Source organism: Petromyzon marinus, chromosome 19 (genome assembly GCF_048934315.1).
Source record: "Petromyzon marinus isolate PM22_M1 ecotype Great Lakes invasive population chromosome 19, UKy_Petmar_22M1.pri1.0, whole genome shotgun sequence".
Classification (NCBI taxonomy): domain Eukaryota; kingdom Metazoa; phylum Chordata; class Hyperoartia; order Petromyzontiformes; family Petromyzontidae; genus Petromyzon; species Petromyzon marinus.
Window position 1 is genome coordinate 12606671 of NC_133685.1, and position 25949 is coordinate 12632619.

At 46.9% G+C, this 25949-nt stretch overlaps 1 protein-coding gene across 6 annotated transcripts in view; it reads left to right on the top strand.

The window, feature by feature from the left end:
• LOC116943827 (trafficking kinesin-binding protein 1-like) overlaps positions 1–25949 on the top strand; it is a 71792-nt gene that overhangs the window by 18115 nt on the left and 27728 nt on the right. For 4 of the 6 annotated variants that reach the window (XM_032957058.2, XM_032957061.2, XM_032957056.2 and 1 more), the window contains one exon: positions 20752–20828. In XM_032957058.2, the coding sequence (XP_032812949.1) occupies positions 20752–20828 (77 nt within the window). Of the gene's footprint in view, positions 1–2404; positions 3375–10230; positions 15516–20751; positions 20829–25949 lie in introns of those variants that run through there. The other 2 variants (XM_032957059.2, XM_076068171.1) reach the window with 2 other exon arrangements.

Below are 25949 nucleotides of genomic sequence, written 5' to 3' on the forward strand. Positions count from 1 at the left end.
GGCTTTAGAGAGCCCCTCCAGGAGGGTATTTTGTTGCTACTTTTCCATGCAGGCCAGACGTCTTGAAGTACCCACGCTGTTCCTCAACACCTGCCTAGACCTGTGGTGGCGTGCCCATTTACGTTGCTGGATAGAGAGAGGCGGAGAGATTTAAAAAACGTTCCCATATTATACCGGTGACTTTCTGGAATGCGAGTCCAGCGTGCTAACCTTTACACCGTGGCAGATCCATTATCAATGATGCGTGCGGTGTCCAAATTCTCAAGCGCAAGGTACAACCCCAGGGGGACATTGAGAGCAAGCGTCACAATCGCCCCGAATGCACTTGATCTCGTCAGATGTCGGAGGCTAAGCGGGTTTGAACCTGGATCGTGCTTGGATGGGCCACCACCAAGCATAAAATAGTTGCTGTAGGCTCCTGCGGAGCTACATTGTCAGCAGAGGGCAACGCTGCACAATCCATTGTTGTGCTGTCATATGTTCCTACAATCAAGTTTCTTGACTTCACCAACCCAGGCTAACCAGTGTGACGATGTACGGTTAAATAAACCTCACGATCCGAAACCATGTGGGAGGGACTGATCCAGCAGAGGATTAACAAAAGGGGCCGCACACACGATAGAACTGGTTTTTGCACGCACTGAAAACAACATTGACTTAACAGCAACATTGACACGCAGCAGTTCATGTGTCGGTGCGTGTTTGGGTGTGACGTGGTGGGGTGTGTGTTTTCCTGCCTCTGATGGCTTGGTCTCTTGTTGAAAGCTCTGTTTGCGAAAGTGTTACGTGTCTGTCTCGGATAACTCCCTGTGGAATTGCATGCAGACTTCTTGTAAGCAATTGTGCGTGCGTGCGTGCGTTTGAAATTCTAACCCACGGGCACCTAGGTTTGTCCCTTGAACTCCTGTCAGCGAGCCTTTCACACTTCACATGGCCTAAAAGTGCACCTAGCCTGGCACAAGCACCACGGTGAGATTACTGCTACTGAGTGGCCGATGACGGCTGTTGTGAAATTCTGGAATAAAACATTTGGACTGATGCTAAACTTGTCCCATTGCCTGCCTTACCAATAGACTGCAGCGATAGACCACCGTGTGGTTTTTTTTTGTCTGCGTTCATAATTAATGTATCCACGTAATACGAAAAATGTCGTTTTGTTCGTCCATGAATCAGTACGTTTGTCACAATGCATGATTGAGCAATTGTCATTGTACGGCGTTGGGTACAGGCTCATTCTGATCAGATTGAACAAGATGCCCATGGTATTGACGTAGCGCTACGTACTCCATGTTACGGTTGAACTAGGTGAAAACAAAACTCCACCGAAAATAGATTCACTCCATCCATAGGGTGGGCTGTCACTGGATAGATATAGTTTTACTGTATACTGCATGATAGCTGCATAAACTAAAAGCAAAACTTAAATAATAAACAAATATATCATTAGACCTCCTTTGCCAGTACCAAAATGTAATAATAGGGTTTTTTCCCCTTTTTTCTGGCAACAAAACCGAAACCTTTTTACAAGGATTCATGTCTGCATTAACCACAATACCTGCAGTCAAAATGCAAACAAAAAAACACATACTATGATAATATATGCATTGTCCTTGAAACTGATTGGTCCACACCAAGGGACGGCTTTCTTTTGAGCCTCGACCCAATTGGTGCTCGACCAGATGACGCAAAAAGGCATACAGCTCAAAGACAATGCACTATGATAGTGAATTGACCAATCAGTTTCAAGGACAATGCATATATTATCATAGTATGTTTTTTTTGCATTTTGACTGCAGGTATTGTGGTTAATGGAGACATGAATTTTTGTAAAAAGGTTTCAGTTTTGTTGCCAGAAAAAAGGGGAAAAAACCCTATTATTACATTTTGGTACTGGCAAAGGTGGTCTAATGATATAGATGCTCACCCCGAGCCCTCATTACTTTGATAGTGCATTGTCTTTGAGCTGTATGCCTTTTGGCGTCATCTGGTCGAGCACCAATTGGGTCGAGGCTCAAAAGAAAGCCGTCCCTTGGTGTGGACAAATCAATTTCAAGGACAATGCATATATTATCATAGTATGTTTTTTGGTTGCATTTTGACTGCAGGTATTGTGGTTAATGCAGACATGAATCCTTGTAAAAAGGTTTCAGTTTTGTTGCCAGAAAAAAAGGGGAAAAACCCTATTATTACATTTTGGTACTGGCAAAGGTGGTCTAATGATATAGATGCTCTCCCCGAGCCCTCATTACTTTGATAGTGCATTGTCTTTGAGCTGTATGCCTTTTGGCGTCATCTGGTCGAGCACCAATTGGGTCGAGGCTCAAAAGAAAGCCGTCCCTTGGTGTGGACAAATCAGTTTCAAGGACAATGCATATATTATCATAGTATGTTTTTTGGTTGCATTTTGACTGCAGGTATTGTGGTTAATGCAGACATGAATCCTTGTAAAAAGGTTTCAGTTTTGTTGCCAGAAAAAAGGGGAAAAACCCTATTATTATATTTTGGTACTGGCAAAGGAGGTCTAATGATGTTGTCCTCATGCACTTTATTAAAAACTTTAGGACAGAGCAACACCTTGACAAATGTTATTGTCCATGTTTTGGTTATAATGCTCTCCTGTCTTCAAAGCCACGTGTGTGGACCAGGTTGACAAGCTGTGAATCAAGGCCATTATGTTTTGTGCCTTGACCTAGCAATACTTGATTGTATGTATCTATGTTGAACTTCTTTCACACCGTACGTAGCCAACCCTGCAAATTGGAGGTGCGGGGGAAGGACAACAAACTAAACGTTCCTGCACCCTACACACAACGGCGACCATTACACATTACACAGCATTGGGTAGTTTATGGTTGTAACCTTAATAGGTTACAAATTCAAGTTCATTCTCAATGCTACCCGTGTTCATAGTGGTACGATCCAATAAGTCCCTTCGGAATTCCCTGGAAGTGGGGTGAGACCAAGTCGTATGTGGGGGGTAGGTTGAGGTTGCGGGCCTCGAACCCCGTGGGTGGGGCTGTGTCACGGGGAGGGGCATACGATAGCCTCAACGCCGCACAGCTGCAGTCACACACCCCCCCCCAACACCCCGGGCCAGATAGATGGGTCGTCAAGCGTCCTCCTCTTCAGCTCTCCGGTTGTTTAGAAAAGAAACAATCCCGGCGCGAGGAACTCGACCAGACGTCAACGGGCGTCGGGGCGTCAGCCATGCGAGCCGGAGTGAGCGGGACCCACGGCTTCCCCCGGCCACGTGCGGTGCGTGCCGCGTTCCGGCTTCCGCTCGGGCCGCGCTGAAGAGATGCAGGGCAGCGTCACAGAAGACGACGAGGATGACGGCTTGATGGAAGCCGGTCTCTGGAGTGACTACGGCAATGGTATTTCCTGTTGTTATCACTGCGCCAAAGCAGCTTCTGTGACAGTAACACTGGTACAGTTGTGGGTGGTAAGCAGTGGTTCGCGCAATACACTGAACACGCAGACTTAAGTGTGATTGCTGGGTCATGGTTGACATCATTGGCGATGTCAACCATGACCCATGCTATCCCCACTTAAGGAATGTGGAGGACTCTTCCAGCAGTTTTGGGGAATGGTGGTTTGTTGTGGGCCAATCTGCTGCAGAGCAGTACTTTGTTAAATATTGAGTGTCGTTATGATGATTTAGTAATCACCTTGGCATGTGGAGTAAAGCAGTCCATGAATAAACACGTATATACAAATTCATGTTCTGTACAGTATTCTTACAACCTGACAGTCTCGGGTTTAGAAAGCAGCACTTACCTAGTGTTACGCCAACACTCTTAGTATCCCGCACGCACACACGCATGGACCCACCGGATCAATAATTTTCACATCATAGTCCGCAGAAAAGTTGGTGCGTGTGGTCTTCAAAAGCGCTTAGGGCACTGGCGGGCACTCGGTATACAATGAAGTAAGTTTTGAGATTACGCTGCAAGCCCGTGGTTATTTCGTCAAGGCTGATGATGCTGTCAAGAAGCAGTGTCAGTCACGTAGGTTTCTTTTTGACCATCTTCGGCGTGTTTACATGGAGGCCCTGTTGTTTTTATACGCAAATACTACAGCTGTATGTGGTGGTTTGGTGTTTGGAAGATGTAGTACTGTTGCCTCTGTTTATTGTTTTGGGTGTGACTAATTGTAAGTTATGCAAGACTTCGCCAGATTCAATGCTATTGCTCGTATCTTGACTGCTGCTATTTATTTGGAAACTATTACACAATTGCTTCCTGTCTTTTCATGCACATTTTCTTTGTGGTCGATGAAAATAATAGTTCACAGCCCATTGTCAGTCCCCTGTTGGGATGAAGGGCTCCCAATGTCGCATCGGTCATGGCAGTTGTTTAACTGTCCTTCACGATGGTAATTGTGGAGTGGAGAGCAGAGTTTGCTAGTGCCGGCTTGGATATCACTCACTACTTGTTCCGTATGGCGGATGTAGATGCAGAGCAACTACAATTTCACATTCATGGGGTCAAGCCAGATAACCGCGTCAGCAGTAGCGCAGTTTATAGCCTTGGATGTTTCCTCCGTATTTGTGGATCGGCCATTGGGTCATATGTTGTATTGTCTGTTCTGGATAACCACAGTCGCACGCTGGAGAGTTTTTTTCTTTGTGCCTCGGGTATCCGCATCTGCCACGGTTTGTGCAGTGGGATGTGGTTTAGGGTGGACCGTGAGCTTTGTGGAAGATCAAACCCAGGGATTTTCAGCGTTGGGTCTTTCACGAGGTGTTTGTTTGTTGGAGCTCTTTTAAACTCCATCAGCTCTCCAAGATTCATCGGGGTTCAACTCGCATTGTTGTTCTTGTCATAGGGGTTATTTAACCACACTACTTAACCACGCCGATCAGTGTGAGTTGGTGAGAGAGACATAGTGTCTCAGGTAAATATGCATGCTAGGACTCTAATATAAATTACATTATTGATGATCAAGCATAAAACATTTAGGATTCGATTTTTTAAATATATGTAGTGTCGTCTGTGCGTGCGGGTGGCGTGCTCCGCACACAGAGTCAGCCGGAGATGAGGTGGTCGCAGGAACAACCGCTCTGCCCTCTTTATTTGTTATTTTTGAGCTCACGCCAACACTCGGGCCCTCTGTCTCACACACGACCCCGCTGACGCGCGCCCCGTCCCAGACATGACCCTGTCCGCGTTGCACCGGCGGCGTCGACCGGGGCAGCCGACTACTATCCGGCCGCGCAATGATCGGGCGAAGGCGGCAGCGACGACGAGACGAGTCCAATCCCAGAACCGGCAGCCCAGAGCTCTCGCTCTCCGCTGCTTATATTCCCCTCGGCGCGGCTTGGCTCCGCCCTAGCCGCGCCTCCCTTCTGGAACCCTCTGGAGGGTTCCAGGGGCTTCCACACGAGGTCTACCGTGACCCTTGCCCCAGTTCCTCTGCCCTGCTGGTACACCCACGTATATGCTCAGCGGCGTGTGCGCCAAGTGCCCACATGGTAGTTGCTGCTGCTGTCCAATAGTCAGCGTTATGTCACTACATACATATAAAAATTACAAGCATGTGAAAAAACCCCATTAGGATTTGGCTCGCCTTCTGCGAGGAATGACAGCTCGTACACACATGACATTCAAATCCCATCAATATTATTCACTTTTATACTCTTTGGTTCTTTCGGTAAAGTCACGTAGGTAGAAAAAGCGACGAAACGTGCAATCGAAACGTCGTGATCCATTATTTTTCTACCTACGTGACTTTACCGAAAGAACCAAGGATACGTGATTAAAAGAAAGCGCAACTCAAAAAACTAACATCGGTTGTCTTGTAGCTCCATATCTAAGCCGCTTGTCCTGGGCTGTACACCACAGGTTTGAAGCTTCGTGAATGTGAAACATCTTTAGAGTTGCGCTCAGGCACTCCGTCACGTGAATACATCTGAACACGACGCCAGTGACGTAACATCACCGTAGACCTATAATGGAGCTCATGACTGTGTATCGAAAGCAGTGGTTCTCAATCCATGGGGGAATGAAAGATGCTTTTTTGGGGTGGGGGGGAGGGGTGTTGTGAAACATCCGCTGCGGCATGGATACCGTGCAGGTGAATGTTGAACGTGCTTGGGGAACGTCAGCGCCGCGTTGTGGCGACGAAACGTGTGTGTTTGTTGAACTTCTTTCGCACCGTATGTAGCCAACCTTGGCAATCGGAGGCACGGTTAGCGTGAAACACGTGCCTTACTGCTGTGTTAGATAGCGGCATGGACATGAGATCAGTATCTGTATTGTGTGGCCTTAGTCACCTGGGAGGGGGGGCACTGGAGCTGGGTGGAGTGGGGGGGGGGGCTGCAGGGGCCAGTGGTCTTAACACGGAGGAGGCTTTCGCATGAATCCCCCTCCCCACATTGTGCAAGAGTGCAGAAGCGTGGTCAACACATCTATGCCTCTATATAAGGAACGACACAGTAAGACTCCTCCACAAATCTGGCTGTCGCCTGATGAAGCTCGTTGCAATTACTGGCGAAACGTCGTACTCAGATTGTAGATGTTGTGGCTTGACGTCCAACACACCGGTGTGCTGTACTAGTGACGAATTGGCACGTTTTGTTTACGTGACAACCCTTACTAGTTGGCTGTGTCGGGTGGTGGCGGCTTTTAACGACACATTTATATAGTTACGCGATCTAACCCTAAACCTCTACAGTGAGGGAAAAAAAGCATTTGATCCCCTGCTGATTTTGTACGTTTGCCCACTGACAAAGAAATGATCAGTCTATAATTTTCAAGGTAGGTTTATTTGAACAGTGAGAGACAAAATAACAACAAAAAAATCCAGAAAAACGCATGTCAAAAATGTTATACATTTATTTGCATTTTAATGAGAGAAATAAGTATTTGACCCCCTCTCAATCAGATTTCTGGCTCCCAGGTATCTTTTATACAGGTAACGAGCTGAGATTAGGAGCACACTCTTAAAGGGAGTGCTCCTAATCTCAGCTTCTTACCTGTATCAAAGGCACCTGTCCACAGAAGCAATCAATCAATCAGATTCAAAACTCTCCACCATGGCCAAGACCAAAGAGCTCTCCAAGGATGTCAGGGACAATATTGTAGACCTACACAAGACTGGAATGGGCTACAAGACCATTGCCAAGCAGCTTGGTGAGAAGGTGACAACAGTTGGTGCGATTATTCGCAAATGGAAGAAACACAAAAGAACTGTCAATCTCCCTCAGCCTGGGGCTCTATGCAAGATCTCACCTCGTGGAGCTGCAATGATCATGAGAACGGTGAGGAATCAGCCCAGAACTACACGGGAGGATCTTGTCAATGATATCAAGGCAGCTGGGACCATAGTCACCAGGAAAACAATTGGTAACACACTACGCCGTGAAGGACTGAAATCCTGCAGCGCCCGCAAGGTCCCCTGCTCAAGAAAGCACATATACATGCCTGTCTGAAGTTTGGCAATGAACATCTGAATGATTCAGAGGACAACTGGGTGAAAGTGTTGTGGTCAGATGAGACCAAAATGGAGCTCTTTGGCATCAACTCAACTCGCCGTGTTTGGAGGAGGAAGAATGCTGCCTATGACCCCAAGAACACCATCCCCACTGTCAAACATGGAGATGGAAATATTATGCTTTTGGGGTGTTTTTCTGCTAAGGGGACAGGACAACTTCATCGCATCAAAGGGACGATGGACGGGGCCATGTACCGTCAAATTTTGGGTGAGAACCTCCTTCCCTCAGCCAGGGCATTGAAAATGGGTCGTGGATGGGTATTCCAGCATGACAATGACCCAAAACACACGGGCAAGGCAACAAAGGAGTGGCTCAAGAAGAAGCACATTAAGTTCCTGGAGTGGCCTAGCCAGTCTCCAGACCTTAATCCCATAGAAAATCTGTGGAGGGAGCTGAAGGTTCGAGTTGCCAAACGTCAGCCTCGAAACATTAATGACTTGGAGAAGATCTGCAAAGAGGATTGGGACAAAATCCCTTCTGAGATGTGTGCAAACCTGGTGGCCAACTACAAGAAACGTCTGACCTCTGTGATTGCCAACAAGGGTTTCGCCACCAAGTACTAAGTCATGTTTTGCAGAGGGATCAAATACTTATTTCCCTCATTAAAATGCAAATCAATTTATAACATTTTTGACATGCGTTTTTCTGGATTTTGTTGTTATTCTGTCTCTCACTGTTCAAATAAACCTAACATTAAAATTATAGACTGATCATTTCTTTGTCAGTGGGCAAACGTACAAAATCAGCAGGGGATCAAATACTTATTTCCCTCACTGTATGATGGCCAGTGGTCTTGTTTGGGGAGCTGCGAAACCAAAGAGGTTGAGGCACTGCCGCTCACCAATCTCTTTTCACAACAATGCGTTAAAGTCACGTTGCACAGCCCAGAACGCAGAGCCAAGATGCTTATCTAATTTATATTTATAGAGTGCCCTCAACTCAAGGCGCTTGCCATAGCTTACAAAACGATGACACGGGATAGAATGATTGAGATGTGGGGGGGGGGGGTGTGCAAGGGTTGAGGAATGAGTGGTAGCGATGGAGGGTACTTGGGCCGCTACGAGATGATAACTTTGTGGGTTTTTTTTCTTTCCAATCATGGTTTTAGTTATTAGCATTGATAATACATTACTCTGGTTTTGGAGACAGAGTGTTTGTCCGTCACTGCAGCAGTACTTGTTTACGCTCTCGTCCGCCATGGGTGAACATGTGCTGGCGGACGCAGCAACGTATCCTGGCATCCGAATCTTTGGCGCCGATGTGGTGAGACGTTAACTACCTCGCCTGGTATACAGGAGGTCGTGGGTTCGATGTTAACTCTCTCGCCTGGTATACAGGAGGTCGTGGGTTCAATGTTAACTCTCTCGCCTGATACAGGAGGTCGTGGGTTCGATGTTAACTCTCTCGCCTGGTATACAGGAGGTCGTGGGTTCGATGTTAACTCTCTCGCCTGGTATACAGGAGGTCGTGGGTTCGATGTTAACTATCTCACCTGGTTTACAGGAGGTCGTGGGTTCGATGTTAACTATCTCGCCTGGTATACAGGAGGGTGTGAGTTCGATGTTAACTCTCTCGCCTGGTATACAGGAGGGTGTGAGTTCGATGTTAACTCTCTCGCCTGGTATACAGGAGGTCGTGGGTTCGATCCCGACTCTGATGCCTGCTGCTGCTGTATATTTGTCCTCCCTGTGGTCGCGTGGATTTTTCTCCGGGTTCTCTGTTTTTTTTCCTTCCACATTTAGAATCAACACGCGTTTAGAGTATTTGGTCGCTATAAATTTCCACGTGATAAGCCACTTCGTTGAGCTATCATTTGTGACCAGGTCGCTTCTGAAAAAGAGCTATGAAGCTCAGTGGGCCTTACCTGGTAAAATGAAAATAAATAATTAAAATATTAGTGCTCAGCAAAATTCCAAGTGGAAAATTAAACACGCTTGACAGAAAATGGGGACTGTCATTAGTACGGCACTGCACGGTGCTGCTTTGGATGGACTTTTACTTTTGCGAGTGTGCAAATATCCTTGGGTGCTAATGGGCGTCCGATTGCAAAAAATATTTTCCACTTGTCGCTTGTTTAGTTTGAACGTCCTCCAAAATGACCTTCCGTGTTCATTTCAGCGTTGAAATTGCATTCGTTATGAGCAGAACGTGTGTGCGTACGATACATGCCATCACCTGTTTAGGTTTCTTTGGAAACTATACAAAAGGCTTTATCATTAAATCGTTTACTTTTTAATATATATACTGTTCAAGTTGACCCTTGTGAGTGTAAAACTTATCACCTGTTAATCGCAGCAATCCCCAGAGTCCCACGCAAGCTGATGCACAGCAAGTGGCTGTTTGGCTGTGCCATGGAATCAGAAGTTTTCTCCGTTTCTCACCCCAGAAGTTGGTATCCTCATTTAAAAATGTTTGTAAGGTACTTCACATGCCATTGTCTCGAAGCGCTTTCTAAAGGGTTTAACCTATGAACCCAATGCCTGCAGATCTATAAACACAGCAAGCAGTTACTGTACAAAGATATCTATATATATAAAAGGGAAATTTGTGAATGTGTCTGTTCGAAATGTTTATCATACTTCCCGACATGCAACAAGCTTGAAATTTGGCATGGGAGTAGCTTCCAGACTGTACACAATGCAAAAAGTATAAAAATATACTTTTGTATTTTGTGGGGGGGGGGGGGGGCGCAATAATGGATATATTTTGCACGGCAAGTGAGTGGTGACGTCACATCTTTGTCATGTCACCCGCATGCGTCAGCGTTACGCTGTGTGCCGGCTGACGTCACGCATCACCCCCCCCAACCCTCCGCGTAGGCCGTGTATTAATCCAAGACAAGAATCCAAGTCCCGTGCGAAGCCGGGTAGTCAAGCCGGGTAGTCAAGCTCGTATATGAATCAAATAAACATTCAGTACGTCGTCAGTTTCCTCATGCGGTCGCACATGAGACATTGCGGAAAGCTAATCGGAAAAAATTCACGTCCTTTCTAGAATGGATCCTAAGATCGCCGATGTGGTGATATGGTCGGGCAGAGACCGTTCCACGACTTAGATGCCATCATTGCAAAGGCACTCTTCACTTTAACTGGTACGAATGTCTATTTCTGGTATGGACGTTCATGCCGTAAAAATTAATGTAATTGCATGTAGGCTGTGTATGTTTAACACGTAGCAGGCTTTCGCGACCAATATTATCCATAATAGAGGTTTTTGGGTGAGATTGCGTGAATATAAACGTGTCGTTAAACCCGCCACCACCCGGCACAGCCAATTAGTTTGTCGCGTAAACAAAACAATTCCAATTCATTACTGGTTCAGCAACACCGGTGTTGCAGAGTAAACCTGCAACATCTACAATTGTGCATGGCCGCTTATAGACAAATGTTGTTGCGTTCGTGCGCGACAACGAAGCCTTTGTGCCCAGAATGGTTAGTGTTACGCTCCACTAATGTGTGCAATTCCTCCGTGTTTAAAAGACACGTTTCGTCCGTCGTATTTCAGAAGTAGCCAAACACGATGCCTCGACTTCAGCACACAGCACATATTTTATCGCACGTACATCTATTTTAAATCTCACGCTTGTCTTGCCCAAAGGTGTGCATCGTAAATTCCTCAAATGCCGTGGTTGTGGCGAGCGAAGTTTATCAGTTACAGTCCCCTGAGTGTGTCGTTCACTGAGTGAGGATTAAAACACTAAACTGCTCTGTGTCACCACTGCTAATAGGGTGGAGTTGTGTGCAGTTGGTAGCTCATGGCGCCGCGAACATGGCAAACCCGAGTCTGATTAGCATGGTTGGCTATGTACGGTGTGAAAGAAGTCTGACATACAGTGGGGGAGTGACTGTCTGAACCGATCTTGGGCTCCCATTTCACCAATCTGCCCTGACCTGCGTAGTGAATTATGCTTTTTGGCACACTTTTCAGCTTTTCTTTTGTTATCTTTATCAATGCCCATATTTCTGATCCAGTGCAGGAAATACACACACCAATTTGAAAACGTCCTGCTTTTGGCACGTTCGCACTTCGCTTTTCATGATCAAGTTCAGCTCTCCGAAAGCACTCCAGTGTGGTAAAGCACCATCTCGCACCTATTACCCAAGCCTAGTTGGGATTTTCCGGGTGCGCTGTATTAAAACTGCGAGCAAATGCAACAAAAACTAAACCAGTGACGGTAATGGGGGGTAGTAATCTTAGAACAGCGTGTTCAAAGGTTCCCACTGCAATAAAATTACATGGAACAAGTTGGGGCTTCTTTGTCTCGCGCGGAGAGTTCACCGACACCAAACAACACCGTGGCAGCATCTCTTTTTACAAAGACCGTGGGTTAGGCCAGCCCGCCGGCCCAATGGGTGTGTGACTGGAGACGCTGCGGGTCACCATCGTTTTATATTGTCACCTAGTGTGTGTGTGCGCGCGCTAGAGTCTCTGTTTGAGCTGTAACCGGGCGATGCCGTTCAAAGAACAGTGCCATGCTGTGACCTCGCCTGATCGTTTGAACCCCCGTGAGAGGGGGGGGCCTATGCACACCGTTGATTTCAGAACCACTATAATAACGATGTGCAGCCGCTTTTCAATCAATCCACTGCTGGATGAAAGCCTCTCTGCGCCGTGTCGGTCACGAGGGTTTGTTTGAACGTACTTCACCGTGCCAGGGCAGCGCGGCTTACCAAGGATATCACTCGCCACTGATGTTGGCCGTGACCGGGAATTGTCATCAGGTTGCTGGGTTCATAGCGCACTGCGTTAACCTCCGTGCCAACGCACTAACCAATCGCAAGGCAACGAATTACAGTTATTTGTCGTGAGTTGTGTCTCTTCCCATGTCTCTCCCCGTTTATAATTGTGTCACAATCGTACTATGAGCGTCAAGTCATCCAATTAAATGCGTTTTTTGGAACACTCATCGCGAGCGTTGCACCCACCACCCTGTGTCAGGGCGGGCCTGGGAGGTGACGTCGCGGGACAGTTAACGCATTAGGCCTCTCTATATGCACTTCGGCACACCTTTTACGTGCCGGGAAATACTTTTTGTTGCAATAAAACTATAATTGTTCGGAAATCGGAGACTCTCCTGTATGTGACTGCGGCTATGAACCACAAACCGTTGACCGTATGATTTTGCACTACCCCTAACATAAGCTTGAAGGTGGTGCATCTGGAATTCGTCAATTTTCTGACAAAGCAATGAAGCGGCCAAATCACTTACAACTGAACCTCTAATAGTTGCTCTTCATTAGCCATACAACATCATTACCATTAGAGCTTTATGAAGCCAAATTAAGAACAGCACTACATTTAATGTGGTGGGTTTTATTGTGCAGCCCGTTAGTGATTTCCTGAAACCATCAATGCGCTACACATGAACACCCGGTTTAATCACGTGTGGCTAAAACCCGGGTTCGTACCCATGGTGTCAGGAGTGCCAGCGCAGCCCTCTGACACTATATTATCACCCTGAGCCACCCAGCCATCTCATTATGGTTCTTTTCATCATTATCATCACCACCCATGATCAATCCACTGCTGGATGAAGCCTCCTCTCTCACGATCCTACGGTGTAACAATCCAACACCTGCACACGAGCTGATATCATCACTTCGTCTCTTCGGTGGACGTCCTCTGTAGTTCATTTCCTTCCTTGGCTGCCACTCTGTTGTGATTCTCCCCATTATCCCTCCCATCCAAGCCTGCTTACTCCATTCACTTAAACAAAAATAGTAAAACTAATCTTTACCCTGCATATGTCAAGAGGTTTGTTTTCTCTTTAATCACGGGATTGTTCTTGTTGGCTACGTACGGAGCGAAAGAAGTTCGACATACATACAGCCCTGAGCCAGAAGTTCTACATACATACAGCCCTGAGCCACTGGTGGACATCCCATTCCTCCTTCAGTGAGTGTCAGTCTTCTCACGGCGCAAAAGCGGTTTGACTTCCCGACGAAATTGCTATTTATTTTATTGGCCCGGAAGGGATGAAGCGTCGAGTCGACCTCCAACCATGATTTAAACTCGTAACCTTCAGATCGTATATCACCCACACTACCGCTGTGCCACTCGGCCAAATAGCAGTTGACAATTTTGTCTACGAGCGACAGCGCGTATATGACATGCCTTGAGCTTTAGTCACTGTGAGGGTGAGTGTGAAATATTGAAGGCAAATGAAAGGTTGTTATAGATGGGAGGAAAAATCAGAACAGTGACATACATAATAATAATAAAAATGTATCATGCGCATTCCATCCTAGGGATTCCTATGCGTACTGTCGTGCATGCGTTCACCAAGGAAAATTTCGGCTCCGTTTCACAACATTCTATTTCTCAGGTTTTATGGTGGTGTTTATTTTTATGGCACATTTTATCATGAGCACAGCCGCGATTAAGGAATTAGATTTGCATAGAGCGCGAGTACAAATTACGACTTAGACGGAGGGTACTCAGACCAGGCAACCCCAGGCCGTGCATGCCACACCTTTGACTCACATTGTGTGTGCACGCGGAGAGTTGTTTTCAATCAGAATTTCAAGTTTGGGTGCAGTGGTTGGTGCACTAAACCCCGGTGAGTGATATTTAAACTGGTTTTGGTCGCTGTTTCCCATTCACCAAAAACCCTCACTGGCCAGCATGGTGAAGCATGGTGAGGGCACCACGGTGGCTAGGAGATGTTAACTACCTCGCCTGGTATACAGGAGGTTGTGGGTTCCATCCCGACCCTGACACTTGTATATTAGGAGTTCGCATGTTCTGCCCGTGGTCGCATTGATTTTTATCTGGGTCCTCCGGTTTTTCCCTCCACATTTAGAAAAAAACATGCGTTTAGAGTTTTTGGTTGCTATAAATTTCCACACAATAAGCCACTTCATTGAACTATCATTTGTGACCAGGTTGCGTCTGAAAAATGCCTATATATAACTAAGTAGGCCTTACCTGGTAAAATAAAATAAAAATAGTTAAGTATGTTCAAATAACTCCCCTTCGTTGACCAACATGGCTTGGGGAGATCTTCCTCCAGCAGTGGATTGAACATGGCTGATTAATATTAACTCTTAAGTGCTTTATCGTTGCGCAATACCCGCAGTACACACATTATGGAAAGAATGAATCTGTCACGCATTTTGGACTTTGGCTATGTGTGCTGGTGCATTGTAACACTCGGTTAATCGTATTGCTGAAACGTCAAAGTGTAGATGATACATAGTGTAGCCATTAGCCTCCCAGTTGTGGCTGTGCCTCTCTGGGCACGTCACGCAGCTCTCTTATCGCACGGTGGCACACGATGGCACGTGTTGCCAGCGCGCCATTTTTACCCGATGGTCACACAGGTGGATCCCAGCTTCTTCTGTGAAACCTCAGGGGCATGGTAGGAGGAGGGGAGGCGGCCTTTTAAGAGTTCAGCAGAAAGTCGTATGTGCCGAGATTTCGCGAAGCGGCATTGGTGAGCGAGTGGGCGCGCACGCGAGCGTTGTGACTGTCATGATGGCTGCAGCCGTTCACGTTGGTGGTAAACCGGAAAAGACGGCTGGATTAACGAGCGGAGTTGGTGGTTTAAACTGTAGACTTTGGAATGAAATTGTGCGGCAAGGCTCTCAACATGTACACTGGCTGCACCGTTGTACAGCTCGGCTGAACGTACACGCGACGTCGTCGGTCTGACGGGGCATTTGGAGGCCGCAGCTCATTGCCAAAGCGTCACGGTTGGCCTCAAACGTTGATGACGGACCTTGAAGGGAAACGAATTTTGACGTCTTCAGCGGGAGGGTGGAGTTTGGCGGTGCAGCGGAATTCCAAGGGTTGCATCATCATCATCATCATCGTCGTCGTCGTCATCATCACTCCTTGCCCTAGATTTCGTGTTTCAGCGTGCGGTCTTGGTGATGGGATCCATACCGATTGGGACGCTCGAGTGTGTCCGTCGCACGGCCGTGGACGCGTAACGCAGGGAGCGTCCGTCCTTCAGTGGGCGAGCGCCACTTGTGGAGACTTGATGGTGATGCGGGAGCCCTCTCGGTGGCTTACTCTGGTGAGCATGACTGCACACGAGTGTCCGTTTCTCCGTAATGCCTCCCGAGTGTGCTCCCGGGGCAATCGGCTCGCAGCAGTACGATGTGTGTGCGCGCGAAACTCAAGCTGTGACTTGGCATTGCGTTGTTGCTCCTGTCATTTTACCCTGACCAAGGTCACTCGCTCTTGCAAATGACAAGGCTGTCCTGGTCTCTTGAGTTCTCACCTGCTCAAACAAAGTAAACTTGAAGCTTGAAGTGTATTTGTAAGTGTATATATTTGTACGTTATGGTTTTTTTATGCATGCGATGATTTTCTCCCCAAGTCACAATATCTAGGCTGTGTTTCGCCTTTACAATCGATTGCTTTTTGTATAATTTTTTATTATTAATCCTTTTTTCTGTCTCAATTCGGAGAAAGTTTGTCTGTGCCATTTGCTTAACTGTAATCAGAGCATTCTATTTGCATATAATTTGCATCAGTTGTAAATCATTCACTCTCACATGTGAAATTGATGTGTACATCGTAGGTGTAAGTATTGATTTTAGTCTGAGTCATTACCATCGGCATGCGGGTCCAACTCATGTTGCTCTTTATGTCACCGATCCTGGTGTTAACAAATGTAAAAAAAACATTGGCCTGGCCAGTGAGACAAATCTAATATATACATCTATCGACAGTGTGTACAGTACTAATATCATCATCATCAGCAGCAGCCATGATCAATCCACTGCTGGATTAAAGCCTCCCCTGGCATGCCGCCACTCCTCTATGGTGTTGCAATGCAACAATCCACCCAGAACCTGCACATTAGCCGATTTCACGGCTCCATCTCTGCCGTAGGTGATCCCTGTTATCGGTATTTGGTGCACAACCATTGTGTGTGGTAGCTGGCGTTTTACTCTTCCTCAACTGTGTGGGTCGTGTTGCTCTCCTGGCTATTGCTCATTGCCAATAGGCGAGTTATCTTTACCGACCTCTATCCTCACTATGGCCCTAATCACCGTATTGGTTACTGTGTTGCACTAATCTTAAGACGTATGTTCCAGCGTTTGGGCGTCTGCTAGTAGCCATAAAATGATTGTCGGCTCCCAGAAGTAAGCTATGGCGGGGCATTCAGGTGATCTGCAGGTGAGAAAAACAACAGTGGCACTCAAAGGAGGGAAACGCGTCCCAGAGAGCACGTCCACCAAGGAGATGGAGCGATGATATTAGCCCGTATGCTGGGTGCATTTTCATATTTGCAGGACTCGGAGAGATGTATGCAGAACTTTTTTACGCCTAAAAAAATCCATGACGTAAGTAGCCATCGGTGCTAATTGGAGGTGGCCATGGCTTTGAGAGGCCACGACCCAGCAGTGGATTGAGCACGGCTGAGAATGTTGGTATCACCAACGTGTGCCATAATGACCCCTTTGACATAATCACAAAGCATCGGGGTAGAGCGGTGGCACAGTGGCTAGTGCACTGCGCGATGAACCCGGCAATCTGAGTTGTCTTCCCTGACAAGGCTAAACAACGTCAGTGGCGAGTGATATCAAAAGCGGTCCTGGACCACACTCCCCCTTTACCGACATGGTGTAGTATGGTCAAATAACAACCAGGACCCGAACGGCGTGGGGAGAGCCGCTCATCTAGCAGTGGATTGACGTGCATGTGTATCCATACATGTATATACAGTAAAACCTTGGATTGCGAGTAACTTGGTCTGCGAGTGTTTTGCAAGACGAGCAAATATGTTAAATAAATAATAATTTGATCAACGAGCGAGGTCTTGCGATACGAGTAGTACGTATACGCTTTGCCTGCCGAGCGTCACGTGATCACAACTGATATACGAGTGCTTTGGATTACAAACACGTTTTCGGAACGAATTATGCTCGCAATCCAAGGTTTTACTGTACACTAAAGTGTACTTATTGTGGGGAAGTTGTTCTGGAGTATTTGGCTGCTATACATTTTCATGTAATAAGCCTCTTCGTTGAACTATCATTTGTGACCGGGTCGCTTCTGGAAATGAGCTGTATATCGCTGAGTGGGCCTCACCCTGGTAAAGTGAAAATTGTTCAGTTTGAGTTTAAGTAGTGTCTGCACCTTGTAAGCTGTGCTGTGTTGATCAGTCCACCACCAAAGCTGCTGTCTGCTTCGCTCGAGAAACTCATGTGTGAACACCCATGTAGGTGTGGTGAGCATTTCCCATTTTAGATTAAGTCTCAGTATTCCTTCGGTTTACTTATTGAAATTTTATCACAGTTTTTTTTTGTGTCAATGTAGGCCGTAATGAATTTACTAGTAGTTCAGTTGAGTGATTATTGTGTAATTTTTTTTAAAATATTTTAATATCAATGTTACCGTCTATCATCTCCAGCTGTAAATTTTGTTTCTATTATTTGGGGTGGGAAAAACTCACTCCCCCGGCGACATGGTGAGTTGTCTCAATTGTGGATTGCAGTTCGATTGAAGAATAGAGAGATGTTTGTGTGAAATATAGCACCTTTAGGCATGACAAACCCCCATGAAATATAAGATACACAAATTGAAAAACATCGATTCTCATGTACACAATTTCAATGCGTGTATTGTCAACTTTAAGAACCATTACTAATGGATGAATCAATCCATCGTCCCAACCCACGTTAGTACAATGGTTGCCGTATATCTGTTTGGTGTTCCCGTAACTTAATTACTAATTGTACTATGATCCATGGAGTTATTATTTGGCCAGCATTTGTGTTCGTGCAGTGTTTTTTTATTGTCTCGTGTGACACGGTTGTTTTTATTCTTGGTTCTTTCGGTAAAGTCACGTAGAAGGGAAACAATAAAATAATAAAAATATAAAACGATAAAATTATCACGACGTTTCGATTGCAACACAAGCAATTATCATCAGGTGTGAAAACCACAGCAATAATTTTTTTTTCAAATTTTCTTGCTGTGGTTTTCACACCTGATGATGATTGCTTGTGTTGCAGTCGAAACGTCGTGATAATTTTATTGTTTTATATTTTTATTATTTTATTGTTTCCCTTCTACGTGGTGACTTTACCGAAAGAACCAAGAATATGAATCCCTGCAGTCACGAAAGCTTTAAATCAAAACGGTTGTTTTTGTTCCGCTTCCTGTTTTGATTAGTTGCTGTACTTTATTTTGCTTTTGTCATTTTGAGTGGACCAGGTAACTCTTGTATAACCTGGTTATACAAAAGAAACCTGAAACTTAAAACCCCTAATATTTATACTTAGCCATTTTTGTTAAAATTTGGTGTAATCTGTTCAGTCGCTGCTGTTGAAAATTCCTCCGTTGCAGCTTTTTTTTTTACGACCTCTCGTATAACATTCATTGAAAGCACTCGAGTGGAGATACGGCTGTTATTCCCATAGCTGTCCCGGCTCGTCCATGTGGATGAGTAATTGTGACGATGTAGTCACGTGGCTCAATGGAATCCTGTACATTTTTCCAGCCGGAATCTCGAGAGTGCTCCCAGACATCCAGAACATCCTTGGAAACTGAGCTGTAATTAGCATGGAGTTTTTAGAGAGTTGTAAAATAATAAATAACAATATTGCTGTCCTTTATGCAGGAAAGTATGTTTTAAGACACGACAATTTTTTTATTAAGACAAGAGGATCCTGTATTATATAATTCCATGAATGAGCGTTTGGATTTACATTGGAGGAAACCGTGGTTCTAAGATAAATCCATTTGATCAAGTGGGAGATAATGCTTAAAGCTCTGCATGGATGGATTTGTGTGGATGTGTAATTGTAATGGTACAGCCACGAGGCTTGGTAGAAGTCTGTGAATATCTCCAGCTGGAATTTAGAGAGCGCTCATTTAAACATCCAGGCCATCCCTGGAATTGAGCAGCAGTTAGCATGGATTTTTTTATTTCAAATCCTCCTTTTAATAATAATATTGCTGGCCTTCATCCAGGAAAACCTTATTGAGTCTTAGAGACTTTTTTAGGAGGGTTTTGTATTGGAACGTTAGGACAACTCCATCAACGCGTGTTTGGTATGTGGTATAAAACTGGAGTACCTGGAGAAAACGCATTCCTTCGAGGGGATACCACTTAGAACTCTACACAGATGGAGGAGTCCCATTGCTCTTGCACTCTGCAGGCCACCTTGTAAATGAGCCTTGAATCGTGCTTTTGCTCTTGTTGTTGACAAGTCTTTGTGCTGACCATGCTTTTTAAAGGCAGTTAATGCCTAAGCTTGACGTGGCCATGAAGTGGATTCTTGCCAGGCAATTTGATGTAAACACATGGGTATCTTGCACTGTTAATGCACCGTCACTGAGGAGGTAAAGGTAATGGCTGGGTGTGGGGGATGCACACCTTTCATCTGTCGCTTTGTGGGTACGTGCAGTTGAGTGTAAAGACGAAGTCGTAATAAAGGCGTTTGGGTTAGATCCCGTAAATATAAATGTGCCGTTAACCCACCAAACCCAAAAACCTTTATTCTGAATAATGTTGGTTCGCGAAACCCTACATGTTAAATATAGAGATTAATATGTAGAGGACCTACATACAAGCAGAGTTTGTAGAAGACTGCAGCGATAAGTCGGAGATGTGCAGATGCTTTGAAGTCCTTGTTGTTTTCTCAATAATTTCTGCCTATTTTATGTATTTTTGTTAAACTCTTTTCGCACCGTACATAGCCAACTAAGCTAATAGGAAGTTTTAGTGGGGTATCTATGCATGGATCACTTCCCAGATTATTAGGCATGTAACACATTTGAGTACTGCACTCATCAATTGAAATCCACATTCATGGGAACCCATCCAAGAGGACATTTTAGGAGATAGGAGGTATGCTCCATTGTGAGATGGTGAGAGATGGCGATGGCTTGGAAAAGCCTTGATCCAGCCGTGGATAGATATTGGCTACTGATGGTGTTGATTGTGATTTATGCAGTAAAGTCTTAACATAATCTGAAGATAATTGGTCAAGAGCAGATGTACAAGATTAAACATTTACCAGCATTTTTATTATATGTCAATTACGTGTTGCTCTTATCCATTGCAACTTCAGTTGCGTCTGTTTGTTGCTGGCCACTTCACGTTTTGGGCCGTTGGACCCGTGCTCATTAATCATGAAAAAAATGTTTCCTCCATAAATAAAGTATTATTATTGCTATTACGCGTGATACAGAAACGGTACTGTGGCTACCTTAGCGACTACTCAATGCACTGCCAACGTGTGTAATCTGTGTGTTGTTTTTGTTGCGTGCAATCGTGTGCGTGGCTGCAGTGCAGTGCTCGGAGCGTGTGGGCCAGATGACGCGCACGTACAGTGACATCGATGCGGTCACGCACCTGCTGGAGGAGGTGAGATTTCCCACCATCGTTTTCGTTGCGTCTCGACCCCGTCGACCACTGCCACGCGGCCTCACGGGCCTGCTCACCCCGTATGTCGCTTGTGCAGAATATACACGGCGTTGATATAAACAAGGAAGAAAAATAGCATGCACATGCATGGGTTACGTACCGCTTTCCAAAATGCATCTGTCTTTCGAAGTATTTGTATTTAATTAGCGGCACGGAAGCCGACGGGTCGCTGTCTGGGCAATGAGCGTTTGCATATTTACAAGTCGTCATGTTTGTGCTGTTCGTCTCCAAGTTTTGGGGAACCCTATGATCAATATCGCTGGCTTTCAATCAGATAAGTCCCAATATTCTGCTGTTTTTTTTCTTATTGGGTCCTCTACGAGCGTTATTGTGCCCTCCACCGGTTTGGATGGACAGAGCAAATCCATAAATGGTTTCCGTCTTTAGTTGTAAAGTGTTAAAAGCTATCGGTGGTGCCGACGGTGAAACATTTTTTCAAGTTTTTAATCTTTCAACGAGGAGAAAGTAGGACGAGTGAATTTAACATGCAAGTTGGAGCTAAGTACACATGTCTGGCTTCTGTCATTTCAGTTCATTATTGATGACCGCTGCTACATTTACACACTCAGCAAATCTTGAGTCTTTTCCCCTACAAGTGTAGTGCCGTGAATTTACTCGGATGACAACCGCCTTTCATCCACCGTCACTTTTATTTCCATCGTTCCGCACACACTATAATTTCTCCTCTCCGCGCTCCGCCAACTCGGACACACCGATTCCCCTCAGCACCGTCCGCGCATACTCCTCCCACACACAGTGGTTCTCTCTCTACCTCCTCACACACAGTGTCTCGTCTATCTCTTCACACGCAGTGACTTTATCTCCGCACACACGGTGACTATCTATCCATAACTCTCCCTGTACCTATCTCCCCCATAACTACCTCTCTGCTCACGCTAACTCTCCCTATCGCTATTTACTGTCCTTTGGGTTCGGCTCTCAATCTGTTCTTCCCTAACATTTGCCGGCTCTCCTCTTCGCATCTCTCCACCTCTCACCAACAACTGCCCAACAACAACTCAACTCCCCATTCAAATCACCTAGCGTTTTATCCCCTTTCCAATCAGCCTTAATTAATTGCCACGTGGCTCGCTGGCATTTTCCCGCCAGCTCGCACCTGTCCAACGGTCCAGACTTCGCGACGCCGCCACTTAATGCTAACAGCCTCTCGACCAATCACAGCCCTCGTGCCATGACTCCTTTAATTACTTTGGTTTGTTTACGCCACCCATGACTCCACCACCTGCTCGACCTTATGTGACCCACACTGCTTGTATGTCTGTATGTACTGTATGTGGCCAATTTACCCATGCATATCTTTTACTCCACTACATCACCCCCCCCCCCCCCCGTGATGAAAGAACCTAGCCGTCCCCGGCTACGATATACTCGAATTGGAGTAGTGGAGTCAAGCGGATGGAACGATGATAACATATATACAGAACGCATTCGCAACACATAACCATTTTGTACAACCACCCGACACGCACCACACAACGACACGCACAACACCTTTATACAGAATTCCCAAACCCCCCCAAAGTCAACGTATTGTATTCCTCCTGGAACGGGTTCCCTCTGCCGGCCCATCTCCCCCTGCACGGGATATTCTGCGGTAAGGGAGGGCCTCGCTCGTCTCGCCAATGAGGGGCGCTCCTGGGCTCCACCCTGCGCCCATCCCTGTCCCAGCGACACTCCGCTGGCGGGGCTGTCCGTCGTTCACGGTCGGGACGGCCATTGGTCCGGATCTGTGGCCGTTCAATCGGCGTCCAGTCAGCAACCCTGCCCAAAAAGGGCAATCCTGCAGGCACACGGGGGGCAGATCTCTGGGACACGCGCACTTGTGACCTCCCCACAGGTTCGTTGGACACATCCAATACAGGCCTCTCTCGGATGGGGGATGACGCGTCATATGGTAACACACATTTCTTCAGGCGCGACGGGTGAACAAGCCATGTCCGACGACCGAATTTTATTCGCACACTCTGATCCCGTAAAACCTCCACAATATCAACGGGCCCCTGCCAGGGGCGGTGAAACTTCGGGGACGTTCCCACCGGCACCATGGGGCAGTGCAACCAGGCTTTATCTCCAACACTCCACGGCTCTCGTGGCTGCTGCCTGCCGAACAATCTTTCGTTAGCGGCTTGTCGTCGTGCCGTATTTTTCAATGCAGCCTCCCGGGCTTCCCTCAGACGGTCTAAAGCCACCTGCATCGGAGCAGGCACCGTCGTAGATTTCTCCCGTTTTTGAATCCCCAATTTAACAATAGCCGGCGCTTCCGGTTCCCGTCCATACGTCAGAAAAAATGGCGAGTACCCCGTTGAGGCATGCGGGGCCAATCTATACGCGGCCAGCGTCGCTGCAACATGCAGGTCCTAATCATCTTGAGCGGTGTTTACTTGGTGACAAAGCATGGACGTCAGCGTCCTATGCAGCCGCTCGACCATCCTGTCAGTCTGCGGGTGGTACGGGGACGTCCGGATCTTTTTGGTCCCCAGCGAGTCACACACGTCTTTAATCAATTTCGATGAAAAATTTCTGCCTTGGTCAGTAAGAAAATGTTCCAGGGCCCCCTTATCTAATACTTATCCTTTCAAGAAAGCCTCAGCGATCGACGTCGCTGACTGGTCTACTAGCGGCCATGCCATCGGCCAACGAGTTAAGTATTCCACCCCCGACGAGCAAATATCTGTGCCCTCGGGGGGTGACGGGGGAACGGACCCAAAATATCTAGTGCCACAATTTCGTTCACTCTCGAAACTTGAATCGATTGCAATGGGACACGATATGGCCGTGCCGGTGCTTTCCTCCGTGCACATTCTTGGCATGCTTTTACATGCTGTTTCACATGGTTAAACATTCCCGGCCAGTAAAATTCACTCCCCACTGTCAACGCGGTCTTCTTCTCCCCCAGATGCATCAATCTCATGTATCTCGTTAATCAGTTTTCCCCGCAACACCCTCGGGACAACAATACAAAATTGTTGCGCTTCCACATCCCAGCGAACAAGCAACCCCTCCGTCAACATCAAAAATGGGCGATCCTCCGATCCCCTTGAACGAGAGGCACGCAGCCTCATCCTGGTCAGCGAGGAATCTTCTACCTGCAGTTGCTTCCACTGCTTCAATGACAACCCCAACAATCCAATTTCTGCTCCAGAGATTATCCCTGGCACCCCCGAACCTGCTGCACCGACCGTTTGCGGAACCTCCTGCAGCGGCGGGCCGCAACGCAGCGAGCCCTCTGCGCACCGACACGTCTCAGCCGGTCGCGGTAAACTCGACAAAGCATCCGCATTTACAAGGCGCGTTCCTTTCCTATGCTGGATCGTGAAAGAGTACTCCTGGAGGGTCTCAAGCCAGCGAGCCATTTGCCCCGACGGCTGATCCACGCGCAGCGAGTACTGTAGTGCCGCGTGATCAGTGCGGATCAAAAATTCCCTGCCGTACAGATACGGTCGGTACTGGCGAACAAAATGGACAATCGCCAACAATTCCCTATGCGTCACACAGTATTTTTGCTCCGCCGGCGATAACACCCGGCTGCCATATGCCACCACTCTTTCGACGCCATCAACCATTTGTGACAAAACCGCGCCTATGCCCGTATCACAGGCATCCGTGTCAAGTATAAATCGCTTCGTAAAATCCGGGTATCCCAATGGCGGTGCGTCCGCCAGTGCGGCCCGCAACGCTTCGAACGATTTTTGTTCTGCAATCCCCCATTGAAACTTCACACCTTTCCCGGTCAGCATACGCAATGGTCGAGCAATCGAGGCAAAATCCTTAACGAACCGCCGATAATACGACGCAAAGCCCACAAAGCTACGCACTTCCCCTGCTGTTTTCGGCCCTGGCCATGTTCGCACACAACTCGTCTTCTCCAGATCAGTGGCCACTCCTGACGCGCTAACGACGTGCCCCAAATACTTCACCGATGTTCTTAACAATTGGCACTTCTGTGGTTTAAATTTCATTCCGGCGCGCCGCACTCTGCCAAAAACGGCGCGCAGTCGTTGCAAATGTTCATCGAAATTCCTACTGAAAACAATCACATCATCTAGATATATCAAGCATGACTCCCACTGCAGGCCCAACAACACGAGTTCCATTAATCGCTGGAAGGTCGCCGGCGCGGAGTGGAGTCCCATCGGGAGCACGTTAAATTGATACAATCCTTGTGGTGTCCGAAATGCCGTTTTAGGTCTTGACTCCTTATCCAGGGGCAATTGCCAAAAGCCCGACAACAGATCGAGGGTCAAAACGAATCTGGCGCCGGATAGGGCGTCCAGTGAATCATCAATTCGTGGAAGCGGGTACGCTTCCGCCACTGAAACTTTATTCAATTTCCGATAGTGAACACAAAATCGCATGGTTCCATCACGTTTTTTAACGAGGACAATAGGGGCTCCCCACAGGCTGGACGATGGGGCGATAATATCTTGCTCTAGCATTTCGTCAACAGATCACCGAATACATTCTTTCTCAAGAGGACCTACACGATGCGAATTTAACCTGATCGGTGGTGCGTTTCCCATGTCAATACGATGCTGCAACAACGTCGTTTGACCAACGTCGTATTTCTCTGAACTGAACACATCCTTAAATTCCACTCGCAACGCATGCAAACTCGACCGTTGCACAGGCGATGACTCTGGGTTTTGTTTGTAAAGATCCCTTAACCATTCTGGATCGTCCTCCTCCCTTGACAACATTTCATCCTGTCCCGTAGCAAAACATGTTTTTGTTTCTGGACCCGGCGCACCCGTTGCGTGCGCCAACGTAGTGCCCCCTTGAATAACAACCTCTTCGTGCCCCGCGTTTACAATTTGAATGAAAGGATCGCAATATGTTGGTATTATGGTCAAAGCTCCTACCACGGTGGGCATTCTCGATACAGCATTTGAGGGTGTCAACAGCACTCCCTCCTGCAGCTCATCCCAAGGCAATTCCTTCTTTAACCGTAGCGGTACCAATATTTGCGATGCAGGCGGGACGCGCACGGTGCGGCTCACCACGGCCTGCACCACAGCGTTCGCCACCGCAAATTTCGAAGGC